The 20,786-nt window shown below is 44.5% G+C and overlaps 1 protein-coding gene across 3 annotated transcripts in view; it reads left to right on the top strand.

Moving 5' to 3' along the window:
• The window catches only part of SLC6A7 (solute carrier family 6 member 7), a 79,868-nt gene extending 59,539 nt beyond the window's left edge, over nucleotides 1–20,329 (top strand). For all 3 annotated transcript variants that reach the window (XM_033927296.1, XM_033927297.1, XM_033927298.1), the window contains 3 exons: nucleotides 3,603–3,703; nucleotides 6,258–6,425; nucleotides 18,385–20,329. In XM_033927296.1, the coding sequence (XP_033783187.1) occupies nucleotides 3,603–3,703; nucleotides 6,258–6,425; nucleotides 18,385–18,591 (476 nt within the window). In that variant the 3' untranslated portion in view covers nucleotides 18,592–20,329. The remainder of the gene's footprint in view (nucleotides 1–3,602; nucleotides 3,704–6,257; nucleotides 6,426–18,384) is intronic.
• The last annotated feature ends 457 nt before the right edge of the window (nucleotides 20,330–20,786 follow it).

Genomic DNA, 20,786 nt, shown 5'->3' with positions numbered 1-20,786 from the left:
CATTTTTAGTGCACGCACCAGATTTAGCGCGTGCTACAGCGCACGCTACTCGAAAAACTATCGCCTGCTCAAGAGGAGGCGGTAGCGGCTAGCGCACACGGAAATTTAGCGCGCGCTATTCTGCGCGATAAGGCCCTAACGCACCCTTGTAAAAGGAGCCCTATATTTTATAACCATAGGTTCTGCTTTTCAGGGTAATTTACAATGAATGTCCTTATCTAGGGTAAAAGCCAGATTAATTTGAAAATTTGGTTATTCATTTCTGAATGGTTAGAGTGAGTTAGGAAGTCGGGGTTCAAATCCCTTTATGGCTTTTTTTTTATTTTTTTTACTTGAATGTACCTTTATTTTTTTTTTTTTAATAAATATTTTTTATTCTTTTTTTAAATTCTTACATCAAGTGAAATACATGTAATACATTCAATTATGAAAAAACACTTGAAATTATTATTAATTGTTCTTACAATGTGAATTAAATAAACCCTTTATCAGAATTTTATATCATATTAATATTACAATAGTTTTCCCTCCCTACCCCTTCTATATATTCTATACATGTGTTATTATATCTGATCAGTAGAATAATTTGTCAATGGTCCCCATATTTTATTAAATTTTTTAATATAACCTTGTTGTAATGCCAATACTTTTTCCATTTTATATATTATATATATATATTTATGGCTTTTTGTGATCTTTGCACATACAATATATTCCCAGCATTAAAGTTTTCAAATAGTTTTTTTTGTTATTGGGTTTTTTTTTTAAGTTCAAATAATTTTTATTTTGAAAAACTTTAGAATATTCAAACTGAAGAATATATATTTCAAAATGTTTTCATACAACATTCACAAACATAAGCTAGGGATAAATATGTATCTTACACATTAAAAAAAAAAAAATATATATATATATATTTTTAAATGTGTACGATATATAAATGTGTACGATATATAAATAACCCTCTCACTCTTCCCCCCCTGCAGAGAGTGCAATATCAGTCATACACATTTGTAACCTTTAACCTCTATTGTTTTCCCACATACTTTTTAACAGGCAATCGTATTTTACCAAATTTCATTTATTCCCTGTTTTTTCCATAATAAAAGCTTCAAATAGCTTTCTTAAGGTGGATAGCAGATACAATCTTCATATCACAGTACCTTAAGGCAACCACTCGCACACCCAGGCGGTGTTGCTGTGTGTTTTTTATTTTATCGCACAGACTGTTAGCACGAAACTCGTCATCGGTCTCAAATTTTTCAAAAATGCTTTGAAATATACTTTAGTTAAATTAATTCTACTTTAAATAGATGCTCATCTTATTTGCAACGCAGCTAGGGGATCATATGTTTCACCAAAGCTGTTTCAAGGAAATTCCCCCTTAGTCTGCCGCGTCAATATTTCCCATGTCTCTTTATTAAATCGTGGGAAATGTTGACGCGGCAGACTAAGAAGATACTTGGGACCTGGGTTGGTCACTGGATTCTGGGCTTGATGGACCTTCGGTCTGTCCCAGTGTGACAATTCTTATGTTGTTATGTTAGCCAAGTATAAGACAGTCAAGCCATTGTGACATCACTGATGAGTTTGTCTCTTAGGCATTGGTGGGATGAGGTATTATGACATCACAATCTGAGCTGTGGAATGTTGCTACTATTTGGGTTTCTGCCAGGTACTCGGGACCTGGGTTGGCCACTATTGGAAACAGGCTTGATGGACCTTCGGTCTGTCCCAGTGTGGCAATTCTTATGTCTTTCCCTTTCAACATTGTATTGGATCCATTAGTACATCTTTCATGATTTCAGTACCATTAGTAATGCAACTTCCTCAGTGAGATTTTCTGGTACTAGCACGGTCTACGGTCTAGTTCCAGCTCTACTCCCTTGAGGAACGCAGGGAGAGGGGGGACATGATCGAGACATTCAAGTACCTCACGCGCCGTATCGAGGTGGGGGAGGATATCTTCTTCTTCAAGGAACCCACGTCAACACGAGGGCATCCATGGAAAATCAGGGGAGGGACATTGCATGGCGACACTAGGAAATACTTCTTCACCGAGAGGGTGGTGGATCGATGGAATGGTCTTCCGATGCAGGTGATTGAGGCCAGCAGTGTGCCTGATTTTAAAGCTAAATGGGATCGAAAGGTGGGATCTCTTCGCAAAGGGAGGTAGGGGAGGGTCATTGGTGTGGGCAGACTTGATGGGCCTTGGCCCTTATCTGCCGTCACCTTCTATGTTTCTATGTTTCTATGTCTTGAAGTCTGGCACTAGCTGTTTTGTTCATTCCTGCTAGCATTAACAGTTTTTGAGTAGTCTTTAGTTACATTAGCAGCTGTCCCATCTTATAACGTGCTGCCATGATTGGTCTTTGATGTTATTTCTGGTTCTGTAGTGCCAGTAATAACAAATTGCCAATTACTTCCTAGAGGTCTTGCCCTATCCCCATTTGTATGAAACCGTCAGTGTCAAACCAGGTTGACATTTAGAATGCACACTTAGGAAAAACGGCCCCTCCAAAGAAGCTCTGATGATCTGTGCACAAATGCTCCCTGTGCTTCTCCTCAGCTATGGATCCTTAAGCATGAAGAAGATGATGAAGATCATGCCTAGATGAAAACAGGCTTATCTTTCAGAAACACACAGCACTGTACCACCAAGCCTTAAGAACAGCCAAAATTCAATATTTCTCTCAACGCATTGAGCAAGCTGCAAATTCAACCAAGCAGCTATTTAACCCTTTAGTTGGCACTGTTGCTCAGAAGCAACATGCGTTTCTAAGGCTCTTATGGGGGATCGGCATCTCCAAAGGCTGCCCCCTTCCCTTTCCCCGTACCTTTTTAACCGCTCTGGCGTGAGCAGCATGCCCACACCGGTGTCGGCTCGCCCTTTGACGTGGCTTCCTAGGCGCAGATCTCAGAAGTGACGTCAGAGAGAGCGCCGATGCGGGAAGCAACCTCGCACTGGGGAAGTCAAAAAGGTACTGGGGAAGGCGAGGGTCGTGTGAGGCATGGAGAGGAGCGGGAGGGGGGCAGAGAGGAGGAAGAGTGCCTTTAGCAAAACGGCATTTGCATGGAAACTTCAAATAAAAAGTAGCTCCAAGAACTATTAATCTGGGTTTTAATGAAAGGAAAGCTTTCCTCCTCAGCTGGGTAGGTCTTGAAACATCAGGAAATATTTGTACCATATCCCCACAAAATTTTGTTTATTTTTGTTATTCCTATATTTGGTCATTTTGCTATTGTACATCGCCTTGGATGAGTCTCTTTATTAACGTGGTTAATAAGTTTAAATAAATAATCAAATGCATTCATGCATAAGCAGCTCTTGTTTTGGAAATCAATATAGGGAGGAGTTGTAGCTATTTTTAAATGTCATGTTCCATGTTGATCTGCGGCCTGCAGGCTTGATTTCTTGCACTTCTGGTAATTTCTGGCATCTTCTGGTGCTATATTTACAGTATTTGGATTTTTGGTGATTTGTAGTGGCCAGATTCCATGTCACTTGTGGTGCCATCCTTATGATACCTACTGATTCTTAATGTAATTGATAGGTCTGTCGTGGCTTCTTTCTGGTATTGTTTTCTTTCCCCTTCCTCCAGGGATTAAAAGGTTTTGTCGAGATATTCAGATGATGCTGGGATTCAAACCTGGTATCTACTTCAGAGCATGTTGGATATTCCTTTCACCTGTTACCATGACGGTAAGTAAACCAGTGATACTCTTCGGTGACTAGTGCAGATGGCATAGTAGTTAAAACTCTGGGCTTCCATTTTGGTAAAGATCACATCCAAATTCAACTTGTCATGTATGTTCATCCATGGCATAAAGCATTACACACAGTGCACATAGAGAGGTTAAATTTATAGCCGGGCATTTAAGGCAGCCACAACACGCCAGATCCAAAATGCAGTCGGTGGCAATCAATATCTTGCTGACTGCCATCAATATTATACTTAGAAGTTCAATGGCAGGCCATGTCCATTACCAAAACAACAAAAGCGTTCCAACGGGTCTGCAGTTGGAAAGCCAACCAAAGAAGAACAAAAGAAAAACTGCAGAAGCAATGTACAAAGCGCAGGATCCTTTATTGGAGGGTACACCGTCAAAAGCGCGGAGGACAATGGCATGCCAACAATCCCACGCCGACATTTGAGCGCAAATGCATTCCGCCGCTTACGCTGCTTTGAGGCCTTCCGTTTTATGCTCTGAGAGGAGTATGGGGGGAATCCCCCGACTACAATTAGCTTGCATTCCCATTGGGGGGGTGCTTGAAACTTTCGTTCTCCTTCCCATTTTCAGTCTTTAGGAGTTTTCAGGGTAGTTGGGGGTCCCCTCTCCCAACGGGAGCACAAGGACTTCTAAGTGTAGTGGAGGGTTCCCCCCACTTACATCCTTAGAATGCAAAAGTAAAGGTGTCAAAGCGGCAGAAGCGGTGGCATGCATTTGTCCTAAGCGCAGATATCAGGCGCAGGATTATCGGCGTGCCATTGTCCGCTGCAGTTTTGGCACGTCACCTTATATTGGAGTGAATGAAATCCAATATTCACAATCCTGGTTCTCATATCTGAAGACACGGGACCCGACAAGGTCTGTGTTTCGGAGAAACACTCTTTACTCAGGGGTCCAGGGGGTGTGGAGAGAACCGAAGAACCGCCACAGTCTGACACTGCATCACAGCCGCACTGGACTCTTCTGCAATTGTTGTTTTTGATTTGTTGCACATTGTTGACGCCTAGGTTCTCAACCTGTGCGTGTTCTACACACACTGGACCCCTGAGGAAGGAGGGTATCTCCGAAACACGGACCGTGTCTGGTCCCGTGTCTTCAGATATGAGAACCGGGATTGTGAATATTGCATTGCATTGACTCCAATAAAGAATCCTGCGCTTTGGACGTTGCTTCTGCAGTTTTTTTCTTTTGTTTTTCCTAGGCCATGTCCATTATCCAAGCCCCGACATTGAGTTTCTGGAGATATGGAGCTGGCCAAAATATAGAGCAGCGCAGAGCATTCAGCGTGACTGCCAGTGCTAAAAACCTCTTGTGCTGTTTTGTAAAAGTGTGTGTGTGGGGGGGGGGGGGCAAAAGCTTTCCTGAAAAAAAATACATTTTCAGGAATGGTTTAAACTTTAGAATGTTCAATCTGAATAAAAGGTGGAAGATTATTCCAAAAGAAAGGAGAAATAAAAAAAATATGCCGATGATCATGTGGATTTATAATGAGCCAGTTCTGGGGACGGGAGAACAAGTCTATTAGAATTGAGGAGCCGTAGTGAGTGAGAGGAAGTACCGTATTTTCACGTAGATAACGGGCACCCGTGTAAAACGCGCACACGGGTATAGCATGCGGGAAACACAAATTTATATATACCGTGCTCACGGGTATACCGCGCATGCCGCCCCGACTCTCCTCTGGCTGCCCCGACTCTCCTTTCACCCGCCCCGACTTTCCGTTCACTGCCCCGACTCTCCTCTGCCTGTCCCCCCTTGAAGGTCTGCCTGTCCCCCCTTGAAGTCCTGTCCCCCCTTGAAGGTCTGCCTGTCTCCCCTTGAAGTCCTGTCTCCATCCTGAAAGCCTGATGCCCTCCCCCGACGCCCGATTCATCATCCGGAAGGACCGCTCGCACCCCCATCGCTCGCACTCCCACCCCGATGGACCGCTTGCACTCCCACCCGAAGAACCGCTCGCACCCCCACAGCCTCCCCCCCTCCCCCATGGAGAAGCTGTCTACCTTTGTTTCCGGATGCCAGTGATCCCAGCTGCTTCCTCTGCCGGCGGTCCCGCCCCTTCTCTGAGCCCTGCGCTACGCTGCTTCCTCTTCCGGCGGTCCCGCCCTTTCTCTGGCGTCGGGCGGGGTGGGAACTATGTAAAAAAAAATTTATATAGCGCGCTCACGTGTATAACGCGCAAGGTTGTGCACGGTTTGTAAAATCGTGTATAACGCGCGCGTTATATGCGTGAAAATACGGTATTTGGTACTGTAACAGATGCAAACTAAGGGCTCCTTTACTAAGGTGCGCTATGCGTTTTAGAACATGCTAAATATATGCATATGCTAAACGCTAACACCCATTATAAGTCTATGGACGCGTTAGCATTTAGCGTGCGCTAAAATGGCTAACGCGCCTTTGTAAAAGAGGGTCTTCATAGCAAAACCTGAGTTGTTCAGTCGTGGTTGCCGGAAAGCCTCAAAATATCATCGCAGCACAGCACTATTAAGAGTACTGTGTGAGCCTGTTTTCTTGTGCTCTTGTAGGCCCTGTTAGTATACAGCATTGTGAAGTATCAGCCCTCGGAATATGGCAGTTATCGCTTTCCCTTTTGGGCTGAGGTTCTTGGAATCCTGATGGGCCTTGCCTCTTGCTTGATGGTTCCATTGGGGATGGTGTTTGCTATACTCAAGGAAGAAGGAACAGTTTGGGAGGTAAGAGACCAGATCATCTGCTGAAAATTGCAATGACCTTGCCTTGAAGATTAGACAGCCAATTGCAAACTCTAGGACTTCCTGTTTCAAGCACTCGCCACACCTTTTCTGATATGCATCTGAGAGCCAGACGGCAAGAGACTCTGATGAGTTATTATAGCAAATGATGGCTGTTAAGTTCTATATAGGCCATCCAATCTTCCCAACAAGGTGGTCACAGCTGTAGCTGCCACTCCATGCTGGTTACATTTGGAGTTACCAAACGACTGGATTTCCCTGGATATGTCCTACTTTTGAGGACATGTCCAGGGGTCCGGATGGCTTTTCAAAACCCGTCACTTTGTCCGGGTTTTGAAAAGCTTCCAACAAATTGCCTTCAGGCAGGAGGGCTTTCGTACATGCGCAGATGCCACCCGATGATGTCACGGGTATACATACGTGCATGTGACATCATTGCATCACATCCATGTATGCACGGATGCCCTGCTGCCTGATGAGAGCAGGCAGTGGGGGTGGGGCTAGGGTGTGACTGGGGGCAGGACTGGCGCATACTGGGGCGGGGATGGGTGAAACGGGGCGGGTCTAGGGGTCCGGATTTTCCATTTGGAAAATCTGGTAACCCTAGTTACACTTCTCTATTCCTGACTTTGGCCTCGTATGTATACACATACAAATTTACTTAACAGTATAAACCCCACTAGAGGCTGATCAAATTTCAGTTTCAGTTTTGGCTTCAGTCTAAATTACATGTACGATCCTCTTTCAGTTTCAGACAAAATAGGCGACATGGGCAGGAGTGATTGAGGATCACTTCTTCCATGACCCATCACTAGACCATCATATTTAATAACTTTGCATGCATGGCCAAAGAATTGGTACCATATGACAGTGCTTTTGCTACACACTGCCATGTGGGAGGCCTAAGCTTGATTCCCAAACCTGGCTGACATTTAGAATACTGCCAAAACTACGTTTGCAGCCTAAATAGAGAAGGGATCCATTGCCACAGCTAGTGGCTAGGTATAGGATATGAAGACTGGGCTACTTACTATGGAGTAGAAGGGTTACCAGATGTCTGGGAAAGCCTGGACATGTCCTCTTTTTAAAGGACTGTCTGGGTGCCCGGACAGATTTCCAAAACCCATCAGTGTGTCTAAGTTTTGGAAGGCCCTGAGCTTGAGGCTACATCGAGGCCCTCCAGATGTGGCCCAAACTCAGTGAAGAAGAGACAATGTCTGTCTGGGAGCGGGACTGGAGGTGGAATGGGGCTGGGCTGGGATGGAACAGGGAAGTGCTTGGGTGGACTGGGAAGACTGGGGCGGGGTACATGTCCTTTTTTTTGCATGAATAAATCTAGCAACCGTAGGCAGTAGTGAATGAAGGCTTACTATGTCATAGTCTCATTGAAGGTCAGTTCCATTTGATTTGGAAGGAGCAGAAGGAAACTCTATGACCAATGCTAAAAAGAATATTCCATGTACTGTTAAATCCTGAAACTGAAACCTGTATGCACTCTGGCCCATATTCTATAAACTGTGCTTAAGTTAAGAGGGAGCAACAAAAAGAGGCACTGGAGATGTCAAAACCAACTACTGGTCACGAGTCTTTTATTCAAAGTAAATGAAGCGCTCTTCATTTGTGAAGTAGAGACGGCGACACATTCATACACACTGTTCGCAGTACGTCATAAATATATTTTAAAAGAACTCTTAAATAGTGTTTCCCTCTTAACTTAAGAAAGAAGAAACCAAGCCTAGGACTACAATGAAAAGAGCAACAAAAAGAGGCACTGGAGATGTCAAAACCAACTAATAGTCACGAGTCTTTTATTCAAAGTAAAACATCTAGAAAATGTAAAAACAATCAATCCCAACTAGGATCCAAGTTTCGGCGACTAAGTCGCCTTCCTCAGGGGACAGTCACTACTGAGGAAGGCGACTTAGTCGCCGAAACTTGGATCCTAGGTGGGACTTTGATTGTTTTTACATTTTCTAGATGTTTTACTTTGAATAAAAGACTCGTGACCATTAGTTGGTTTTGACATCTCCAGTGCCTCTTTTTGTTGCTCTCTTCATTGTAGTCCTAGGCTTGGTTTCTTCTTTCTTAAGTTAAGAGGGAAACACTATTTAAGACTTCTTTTAAAATATATTTCCAGGCGTCTATTGGCGCCTAAAAAAATGGTGCCGGAATCATGCCTCTGGAGGCGCCTACTGGCGCCTAACGCTACTGTAGGCGTGGTTAACCCCAGGATTGGTGTTAAGCCACCGGTAGGTGCCTCCTTAGATGTGATTCACGTCAAAGGTAGACGCTGGAAATATAGGCCTTGTAAACCTCAGCCTACATTTTCAACGCCTACCTTTGCTAGAGGCGTGTCACGTGATTGACACACAATCAGCAGCCGCCGCCAAACGACACCGTTTAGAGAATCTGGGCCTTTATCTCTATGCAGAGCAGAAAAATTCCTTCGTTTTATTTTCCCTATGAAATCCGCTTTTATTTTTTCTTTTCTTGGATGGCCTCCGTTTCCATAGCAGCCACACATTTTAGCAAAATTCTGGTGTAGGTGTTTTATGAATCATGAAGACGTGTGACTTTCAGTGTGGGTGGGGAGATAAGACAGGAGGAGGTGCAGAATGCAGAAAATGCATTAGCATTAGAAAATGCTTTCTATCCTGGGCCTTGGACTCGCCTAAATAAAGGCAGAGCTGCATATTTTTCAGATTAATTTATGCAAATGTGCCTCATGCATATTTATTGTAGATAACCTACTAGATGAGGCTTAAAAACCAGACTGCCAAACGGTGCACTGCAGCAGGAAGTCCATGGCCAGATTTTAGAAAATTCAACCAGGACAATTCCCATGCCACAGGAGGCCTCAAGTAGGGTTATCAGGCGTCCGGATTTCCCCGGATAGGTCCTCCTTTTCAGGGGGGGGGGGGGGGTGCGGATGGCTTTTCAAAACCCGGCGCTTTTTCCGGGTTCTGAAAAGTTGTGTCGGGCAGGGAGGAAGCCCGCGCATGTGCGGACGCTACATGATGATGTCACGCGCGGACTTCCTCCCTGCCTGACAAAAGCAGGCAGTGGGGGCGGGATTAGGGCAGGGATGGGCATACCTAGGTGGGCCTGGAGGCGGGGCTAAGGGTCCAGACTTTCCGAAAAGAAAATCTGGCAACCCCAGCCTCAAGCTTGCCTGAAGCCGAAGAAGGCACAGCTCGGAGTGGGGGGGAGGGGGGGAAGGGATGCTGTAAAGTCTCACTCCAAATTTCCTCCCTGAAAATCAGCATTGTCTAACATAGGGGCAACGAAATGCTGTCTTGTTTTTTTGGGGGGGAAGGGGCGGGTCAAGGCACTCTGCCCTAACCACAGTGAAATTGTGCACCAGCTTCAATTTTAAACGATCGGGCTGCCGCCGCGCAGCATCAAGAAGAATGTCCGCCCTGGAAATCTTCATTCTACTTCTGGGGGCAGGTCTGCTCCTTGAAGCTGTATGGCAGCAGCTGCCCGATCATTTTAACTTAAATCCTGGGAGTCGGGAGGGCAGGCGGTGACGGGACTAAATCGCGCGAGACAACGGCGCGCAGACAACTGAGCGCAAGGTTGACGGCGCACCGAAGAAAAGCACTATTTTAAAGGGCTCCGATGGGGGGTGTTGGTGGGGAACCCCCCTACTTTACTTAACAGACATCGTGCTGGCGTTGGGGTTTTGGGGGGTTGTAACCCCCACATTATACTTAAAACTGAACTTTTTCCCTAAAAAACAGGCAAAAAGTTTGGCTTCAAGTATAATGAGGGGGGTTACAACCCCCAAAATCCCCCACAACCCCAGCAGTTGTCTGCGCGCCGTTATTTCGCGTGATTTAGTCTATGAACCGGGCAGGCGGGCACCAGTTTTGGGGAGGCCATGGTCCCGGTGGCCTCCCCTGTTCTGACGCCTACGGCCTAACGCCAGCCCTGCATGCTGGAGAAGGTAGCGTGAATTGCTCCCAGACAGGAAGTAGACAACTTCATTTATTTATTTATTCAATTTTCTATACCGTTCTCCCAGGGGAGCTCAGAATGGTTTACATGCATTCATTCAGGTACTTGAGCAGTTTTCCCTCTCTGTCCCGGTGGGCTCACAATCTATTGTACCCGGGGCAATGGGGGGATTAAGTGACTTGCCCAGGGTGACAAGGAGCAGCGTGGGTTTGAACCCACAACCTCAGGGTGCTGAGGCTGTAGCTTTAACCACTGTGCCACACTCTCCCCTTAGTTAGTTAGTAGCAATGAGATTCAGTGCCATACCACTGGTTTGGTAAAGGCCTGTGAAGCGCAGAAAGGTGGCAGTGAGTTATGGGGGAAAGGGAATGCCAAATTTTAAGAAAACATTAAGAAAACATAGGGTTGCCAGACATCCGGATTTACCCGGACATGTTCTCTTTTTAGAGGCCTAGCTGGGTGACTGGACGGTTTTCTGGACTGGAGGGAATTTGTCCGGGTTTTGGACTCAGTCTCTCCAGTCCAGCCCCCACCCCAGAGTTGAGTATGGTTCTTCCCTGTCAGCCTGTCCCCATGTAGCGCCTTTGGCACTGCAATTTCAAACTTCGAACTGCCAGCCGTGTTAGCAACACAATCTTGCTGCTGTCGGCCTGCCCCGGAAGCCTTCACTCTGCAGCAACTTCCTGTTCCTGCGTAGATCAGACACTGAAGAGCAAAGGCTTCTGGGGACAAGCTGACAACAGTAGGATCATGTTGCTAATACGCCAGCTGCCCGAAGGTTGAAGTTGGAGAGAGAGAGAGAGGTTGTGTTGGGGGTGGGTGGGTTGGGGTAGGAGTAAGACTAGTAGGACTTAACAAATATGGTAACCCTGAGAAAATAAAAACAAAATCTGCAGAATGGGATATTGAGAAGTGGAAGCACAGTAAGAGACGCAGACCATCATTTGAGCAGGGGCTGTCTTCTTTGTGACTGTACAGCACTGAATATGTCCGGGAGCACTCTAGAAATAATCAATACTAGTAGACCAGGAATATTTTATAAACTGTGCTCCACAATCAGAAACCAAAGCCAATACAGTGGAGGTAGCTCACATATCAAAGGAAAGTTGCCCTAGATAAATGTATTTTGTCAGTTTCCTCATGGGCTGCAGTAGGAGCTTGGAGCCTGCGATAAGTTCCTAATCTAGCACGCAAACTTCACGCTAAAAAATATTTGTAATTATTCCATCGGGGGCCAAATTCCGCAGCCGGCGCTGGCATCTTCAAAACGGGCACCAGTCACGTTTTCAATCATGTACCGGCGCCGGTTGCGGAATCATGGCCACGGGTAAAAGTAGGCGCCGGAAATGTGGGCCAGGGTTTTACTGGCCTACATTTCTGGCGCCTACTTCGCACGAGAATTGCATCCTACTGGCGTCTACAGTCACTTCCGTAGGCACCTCTGTGGATGGGACATTGTTGGCCTGTTTTGTATACGCCTGAATAGGTTGAGGGGGTGGGACTTCAGAGGCCTGGTCCCCAGACTGATGGATAAAAAAAACCACAGGAAACATCCCCAGTTATTCAAAATCCCAATCCTGGTTCTGACTGAGCTGAGAGCCCAAAGCAATAGAAGGAAGCCACTGGCTCTGCATCTCGCTATACTTCCAAAAGTGAAACTTTTCTCTCAGATGAATACCTTGTCATGTTCTGCAAATGTATGCCTCGGTTCATAGTCAAAAACGCGTGGCGACAAAGGCGCGCCCAGACAACTGAGCGCAGGGAAAAAGGGAAGTTTTCAGTATAATGTGGGGGGTTACAACCCCCCAAACCCCCCCACAATGCCGGCGCGATCTGTATTCATGAAAGTGGGGGGGGGGTTACCCCCCCACACCTCGACGGAGCCCCTTAAAACACTGTTTTTCTTCGGCGCGGGCTTCCGCCTTGCGCTCAGTTGTCTCGGCGCACCTTTGTCGGTACGCGCTTTTGACCTGTCACCGTATGCCTCAGGTGGGCAGTGTTTGGCATTTAAGAAGTTTCCTCAAAACACAATCTCCCATCACCTGATCAATTAAGCTGCTGCCAGCACTAACCGCCATGTGGCATGAGATCTGGGAAGCTTCATTAATTTCTATAGGATAATGAAAGGGTAAGCAAACTGTAGATTGCTTTAATAGCATGTTCAAAACATTTAAAGAGCTCTACTAATGTATATCTAATTGCTTTTAGCATCATGCCACGATCTTTAACAAGTTGCTGTGGAAACGGTGACCGCAGGGACCGAAACACCAGTGCTGTTTTGCCTTTAGAAAGATGCTTATTTTTGGAGGGATTTTAACAGGTTGACAAGAACTGCCACCTGTGGACTTAGTTTGCTAGAAAAAAAGGGGGGTAATAAGATGATCAAGGAAAATATTATGCTTTAATCGTTCAATGAATGATAATGATCGCTCAAAATTGCTGATCCAATATGCATATATCATCAGCTAAAAGGCTTTATATTCTTTTACTTTGGTTTTCTAAAGAAAGATCTCGCTAAACATTAGATATATTCTGGGAGATGAGCGTATCATAAAATTCAAGAACGCAGATCATTGGACCACCTGAGAGGTGCTGGGGGCAGAGAGAGGCAGCGCAAAATATCCCCCAAAGAAGATCTGTTTTAGATTGAAACGCCCATAGTCTTTGGAGAGGGCGTCGGGAGTTTGTATTTCAAGTCAGCGCTGGTTGTGGCTAGTTGCACTAGAAGATAAGTGTTGCCTTCTTTGTTTTTGTAACGGTAAAATTTTATGAAAGAAACCAATGTTTAGATAATACCTAAAGTTTCTGTCAAGGGTTTTCACACTAGGAATATTTTATTTTTTTAAATTAAATCTTTATTAATTTTCAAAGCTAATACAAAGTGCCATAAATTATACAGACATTAATAACAAAATAAGCACTTAAATTTCATTAATAACAATGCAGAAGATAAATATCCCTCCCCTCCACCAATTTAATCAAGAAATAAACCAGAAATATATCCCCACCCACCCTGTCCTGGATATGTATAAAAATAAACAAAAAATTTAAACCAAGACAACTATGTTGAAGTAACAAAGGATGTCAACGGGCCCCAAACCATATTAAATAATTTGCTATGCCCCAACATATCCTAGGAATACACTAGGAATGCTTTAGAAAAGGGATGGATGGGTGTTTAGATAGCACTTATAGTTCATTTAAAAGGGTGGGAGGGAGGCGTGAGCATATATGATTAAAGAATGGAGCACAGGTTGCGGATTTGGAATGATTCCTAAATCATAGGAGGTCCAATGATCTGCGTTCTTGAATTTTATGATACGCTCATCTCCCAGAATACATCTAATGGGAGGGATGTTATTGAATAAGAGTACCCAGGAAAGGGACTTGGGGGTAATGGTGGACATGACAATGAAGCCGTCGGCACAGTGTGCAGCGGCCGCTAAGAGAGCGAATAGAATGCTTGGTATAATCAAAAAGGGTATTACAGCCAGAACGAAAGAAGTTATCCTGCCGTTGTATCGGGCGATGGTGCGCCCGCATTTGGAGTACTGCGTCCAATATTGGTCGCCGTATCTTAAGAAGGATATGGTATTAGTCGAGAGGGTTCAAAGGAGAGCAACATGTCTGATAATAGGTATGGAAAACCTGTCATATTCTGAGAGATTGGAGAAGCTGGGTCTCTTTTCACTGGAGAAAAGGAGACTTAGAGGGGATATGATAGAGACTTACAAGATCATGAAGGGCATAGAGAGAGTAGAGAGGGACAGATTCTTCGAACTTTCAAAAAATAAGAGAACAAGAGGGCATTCGGAAAAGTTGAAAGGGGACAGATTCAAAACAAATGCTAGGAAGTTCTTCTTTACCCAACGTGTGGTGGACACCTGGAATGCGCTTCCAGAGGACGTTATAAGGCAGAGTACGGTACTGGGGTTCAAGAAAGGATTGGACAAATTCCTACTGGAAATGGGGATAGAGGGGTATAGATAGAAGATTACTGCACAGGTCCTGGACCTGTTGGGCCGCCGCGTGAGCGGACTGCTGGGCACGATGGACCTCGGGTCTGACCCAGCAGAGGCATTTCTTATGTTCTTATAATGTTTAGTGGAGTGGAGGCGCGAATTGCATTTAAGCTGGGCTGTTTCTATTATAAAGTTGCTACTGGTCAAGCTCACAATATTTGACCGATTCATTTGTCTTTTCAACTCGGAAAAAATCCAAGCAAAACTCACGCTTTATTTGTTTTCCCTTCGGTTAGTGGATGCAAGTACCAAAAATTTCATGAGCGACAAACTTTCTTTTCAAGTTGCATTGCATGATGGTGACTTTAAGAATCTGTTCCTAGCATCTTACTCTTATCTTCAATTTAGAAAGCAGTGAAAAAGTCATCTTTTCGAAAAATTCATAGGCAATTAATTCTTTAACTATTTCATCCTGTAAGTATTACTAATCTTTTGTAAACTGCATTGAACTACCTGGTTATGCGATCTAGAAATGGATTTATTGTATTGTAGTGAGATCTTTTTTTAGAAAACCAAAGTAAAAGAATATTAAGCCTTTTAGATGATGATATGCGCATATTGGATCAGCAGTTTTGAGCGATCATTATCATTCGTTGAATGATCAAAGCATAATATTTTCCTTGATCATCTTATTACCCCCTTTTTTCTAGCAAACTTTTCATATGGGTAGGATGTCATTTTAAGAGCCTGCATCTGAATATTTCATACCTGTGGACTTAGTAACGGTGGTAAATACTGAGAGAGCTGACTGGAGCGCCTTGAAATAATTCCAGGCTGGCTAAAGAGATGGGATGCACTGCAAGTGTCTGTGGCATTGCATTAGGGATTTTGGAAATAGGGGAAGGAACGGGTTAGAGAAAATTTGGGGGCAGGAGAGAAACCAGGCACAGAACAACGTAGGAAGGATTGAGTCTATTGCAAGTAGAATGATCAAGTAAGCGCGAGCAATTGTGTGTGTGTGGGAGGTTAGGTAAATATACCTCTGTGTTAGGGAAGGTATTGGAGGATCATATGGTTTAGATGTACAGTATTATTTAGAGATGACAAGTAACACATTCAGATTTAAGGAGAAAAAAGACCTCAGAAAAATTCACAACTTCTTACTTTCTTGGAGATAGCCACAGGCATCGTCCTTAAAAAAGCAAACAAACAACTCCTATTCAGCTCATACATCCATGAATCCACATTGCAAAAATCCATCAAAACATGGGTTGGGCCCATGTGCCTAAGGCCCCACCTGCAGGAGGGGCCTAAGGCCACTGGGCCAATTCCGGTTGGCCCAGGCACCTAAGGCCTCTCCTGTGGGCGGGCCTTGAGGCACCTGGGCCAATCAGGCCCTAAGGCCCACCATTCTGAGGATGGATGGACGGATGGACAGGCTTGGGACCCATCTGGCCAACTTTTTTTTAAGGTAAGGGAGGTGGGAGGGTCTCACTGGGTCAGCGGGTGGGGGGTGTTCGGCAGGCCAATCGGGGATTCGGGAGGGCAGTTGGGGGGCTGCGTCAGGGCAGGAGGGCTTGGGATCCCTCCTGCCCATATCTTAGTGGGGGTGCGGGGTGGGGGTGGGGTCTCTGGGCAGGAGGGCTTGACCTCCCTCCTGCCCCAGCCGATCGTGGGGCTGCGTCAGGGCAGGAGGGGTTGAGCTCCCTCCTGCACGATCTTGGGGGGGGTGGATCACGGCAGGAGAGATTGGATATCTCTCCTGCCATGATAGTGATCCAAAATGCCGCGGTTGACAGCACTTTGGGATCGTTAGCGCAACAGGGGAGATGAGCCATCTCTCCTGTCACCATCATTGCTGGAGTGGGGCTGGGGTGGATTCTGTAACCGGTGTTCTTTTTGACAGACACCGGTTACAGAATCCAGCTGTTAGGCAAAGGACTAACTCCTCCTTCACCTAAAAGCTCTGGTGTTGGGCGTTTGGGACTTAGGCTTTTTTGGGGTTCATTATATGTGGTAAGTGTAGATGTAGTGGTGGTTTAAACAGCTGAACGTAGAGGCAGGTCATTATTTTTAAAAAACCTCCTTTTGGACGTTTTTTTTGAGAATGGACATTTTCCCTGCTTCTACTTTCAACGTTTAGGGCCTTAGGCCAAAAGGAGACTTAGATGTTTTTTTATCATGCCCCTCCACATATTTTACAAAAGACTCCAATAAAAAGAAAAATGGCCTAAAAAGGTGTCAAAGTGGTTTAGACAAATTACAAATACGTGCCATTCAAAAAGTATCAGACCTTTATTCATAAAAATATACTCGTATTCAGATACAACAATCTTATACTAATCTCCTTCAAAGTAGTCACCTTGGGCTGCCAGACACTTCTTCCATCGGTTCTGCCACTGTCGGAAGCAGCATTGGAATGCCTCTTATGGGATTGCTCACAACTGGTCCATCGCATTATGCATGATGTCTTCTCATGACTGAAATCTGGTCCCTTTCAAGGGCATTTTCAGCTTGGGCAAAAGCCAGAAGTCACATGGAGCCATGTCTGGAGAGTAGGGAGCCTGAGGAATCACAGGTGTGTTTGGCCAGGAAACTCTGTATCAAATGTGAAGAATGGGCAAGTGCGTTATCGTGATGGAGCTGCCAATTGCCCACTGCCCACAGGTCCGGCCGTTTGCGTCTCCGTGTTATGAAGGCGATGCAGAACCTCTTGGTAGTACCCCTTGGTGATTCGACGATCCTGCATCACCAGGGTCCTCACAGGGTCAATGACGATCTCATTTCTACTCATCAAAATTGCTTTAGACCTTACGCCTTAATTGTAATTTGTATTTCTCTTCCTGGAAATGTCCAGTTATAGTTCTGATGTAATCCGCTTAGAACTGAAAGGTACAGGCGGAATATAAGCCAGTAATGTAATGTAATGTAATGTAATTTCTGGATGTTGAGGGCCTACCAGAACGTGCTTCACTCTCCACTGATGTGTGGCCATCTCTGAAGCGGTTGTACCACTCCTTTACCTGTGTGGTGCACATGGCTTCGTCCCTGAAGGCCTGTTGAATCTTGCAGATCGTTTCCACTTGGGAATCGCCAAGTTTTACACAAAATTTAATGCAGTAGCGTTGTTCAACTTTTTTGTCATTTTGTCAAAAACAAAAATCGGACAGCGCTCACTTACACTTCCTCACTCATTGGCGGTCTGCCGGTGACTGACGGCTTCTGTAGGTGGGAAAAAATTCAAGCATGCGCATTAGGGTCACCTACATACATGCACCAAGCCACGCCTCCCTATCTTTATTTGTTTACGAAAGAAAAATTAAGGTCTGATATTTTGTGAACGGCCCTCTTAAACCCCTTCTTTTATCAGGGTGCGTTAGGGTTTTTTTTTATTGCCAGCTACTATGAGCGTCGGAGCTTATACTGCTGCAGCCTGTGATTTAAAAAAATGTATTGCAACTTGATATTGTTTATAAAACGAATAAAATTATTGGAACTTAAAAAAAAAAAATACAATATAAATACAGCAGTAAATTACAGTTAAATCAAGTGCATAGTCTTAACAAAGCTTAAAATATATTGCAAAAATAAAACAGTAAACACACAAAAAACATGACTTTCCAAATGTCTGGGTAAACAAGTGTGTCTTAAGGAATTTTTTTAATTCGGGTAAAGAGGTCAAGTTTCTAATTGATAAGAGAAGGTCATTCAGTGTTTAGGACCATATTCAGTAGCATTATCAGTAGCATTAACTGGTTAAGTGCCGCTGAGTATCAGCAGTGAATTCTGGCTGATTAAATTGCTTTGAATTTCGGCCCCCAAATATCTGTTTTCGGATCTGGACAACCTATACAAAATTGAGCTTCAAGTCCATTTCTGGTTAGTCAGAGAAAGACTTATATTTGGTTATTTTTTTCCTTCAGGCTCAATGGTGTCAAGTTTACTTTTGCTTTGGTAAGACAATGTGTACCGTGGACACTTGCATAATATTTTTTGTTTGTTTGTTTCATTTTGATCAGAGAATCAGGCAAGCCAGTAGGCCAGCCATGGACTGGGGTCCTTCTCTAGAAGAAAACAGAACAGGCATGTATGTGAATACGCTGGCAGGCAGCCAGTCTCCAAAGCCTTTAATGGTCCATATGAGAAAATATGGAGGTATCACCAGCTATGAAAATACAGCCATTGAGGTGGACAGAGAAATTGAAGCAGAGGAGTCCCTGATGTGAAGTCACGTTCTGGGCTACCAGGAAGAACTTGATGCGCAGTACCACATGTGTTCTTTTGGACCCATTGACAGAACTCTTCCCCTTGGTGGGGTGTACATCTGCTGATGTTCCAACCTGGAACTAGATTTCTAGTGCTTTCAACAGAAAACTCAGTGAAACAAAATTTAAAATGTTGGTAGTTTTTTGTGTGGCAGTGTGGTGTGGCAGGATGATCTGTGCAAAATGTTGATGTGTTAATTAATACCCTGTTCTTTGTTCCAACCACATCCATGTATTCATATACTATAGAATATTCTTAGGCAATACTTTGATTTTTTAATAGTGATCCCTCGTTCAGACATTTTAACAAAATGCATTCCAAAGCACTTTCCTGGATTCAGTGGTGTAGTAAAGAGGGGGCAGGGAGGGGGTGGTCCACCCGGGTGCTGTCTTGGTGGGGGCACCAGCACCCATCCTCCTCTCCGCCCCCGTTCCTTCCTGACTCCCCTTGGCATGTGCGTGCGCCCCTTCCCTCGTACCTCTTTCATTTTCCCAGCAAGAGTAGTATCATGAACTTGCTGCCCCCTCTGACGTCACTTCTGGGTCCTGCACCTAGGAAGCATGATACAGGCAGCAAGTTCATGATGCTGCTCATGCTTGGAAAATTAAAGAGGTACGGGGGAAGGAAAGATGGGAACATGCAGCAGGGGTGCGGGGAGGTCGAGAAGGTGCTGGGGGTCAGAGAAGAGGGCAGGAGAAGGGTGCCATCGTCCCTGGTCCCTCCCTGGGCGCCAATCACCCTCAATACGCTACTGCTTGGATTGGGTTAGTAGAACAGGATAGCTGTTCTTCCTGTCATTCTACTCTATATACTCTACTGTACTGATGTTCTCCTTCGTAAACTGTGAAAAGTATTGAAGTAATCAAACAACCTGGCTACAGGAGCTGTCCGCATTGCTCCTGATAATGATGTTGATGACATAGTTATATTTTTCTATCCTTGCTGTTGAAATTTAGTGCACTATAGGATTTTAAGGTAGTTCTAGATCACTACTGCCCAAACCTGTGCTGGGGGTCCTTCAGTCACTCAGAATTTTTTGGACACCCATAAAGAATGCATACGTGATAAATGTGCACACAATGTATGAAAATCTGTCTCCTGAATATTCATTGCAGCTAGCCTGCAAACCTGACTGGCTGGAGATCCTTCAGACTAGCTGTGGGAACTACTGTTTGCTTACTCATCTCTAATAGAGGCATGATGGAACTAAGGAAGGGTTCTTCAAAGTGATCAGACTCAAGCCCCGTCTTAGAGTCTCAGGCTTCAGATACAGATTTTGACATCATATTAAAGACGTTTCTGGGGCTTTCTATACAACCTTTCCCCAAAGATTTATTTATTTATTTTTAATCCACTTTGATCCCAGTGTTACTATCCCGACTTCTCATTCCCAACTTGTTTTGTGTAGCATTCTCTGCCTGAACTCACCATCTTTCATTTTCCACATGTTCCAAGGGGTGATTCTTAGGAGGGAAGCCGTCATCGTGGGCTGCTGTTAATATATGCTATTTTACCGATAACCCCAGTTACTAGTAATTGGGTCTCGATGCATAAAATGGGACCTGAGCTGAAACAGCATGAGTTAATAGGTAAATAACATGTCTTCACTGTAACCCACGTTGATAACTTTCCCCCTTAGTATGAAGAGTTTCAATCTCTGGTAACCAGAGCTGATATTGTGATGTCATAATGCCTCATTCCACCAATGCCTGAGTCGGCCTCATCAGTGATGTCACAATGGCTTGATTGTCTTTTACTTGGCTCACTTTTATTACATAGAGTACTGATTTCAATTTCTTTTTTTTTTTTTTTCAGTTCAAAGATTTTATTGATTTAAAATATAGAAGTACAAAAAAGAGAAATGTTAAAGAGGCACGATACAAGCATGCTGTACACACCAATAATCCAAAGAATAGAAATCATATAAATTTTCCACAGAATACAACAAGCTGATCTAAACCGTATATAAGAGAAATGTCGACACAACATGCAGCCACAGCTACTAGAGTGGTACAATTTCTGGACCCTGGGCAAGTACCGTTGCCCCAGGTACTTTAGATAGGGATAGATAGGGACAAATGTCTGAGTACCTGAATGTAAACTGCTTAGACCAGTGTTTTTCAACCTTTTTACACCTATGGACCGGCAGAAATAA

The sequence above is a fragment of the Geotrypetes seraphini genome, chromosome 18 (genome assembly GCF_902459505.1).
Source record: "Geotrypetes seraphini chromosome 18, aGeoSer1.1, whole genome shotgun sequence".
NCBI classification, from domain to species: Eukaryota; Metazoa; Chordata; class Amphibia; order Gymnophiona; family Dermophiidae; genus Geotrypetes; species Geotrypetes seraphini.
Note: the sequence above shows the minus strand (reverse complement) of the source record. Positions and strands in the feature narration are given on the sequence as shown.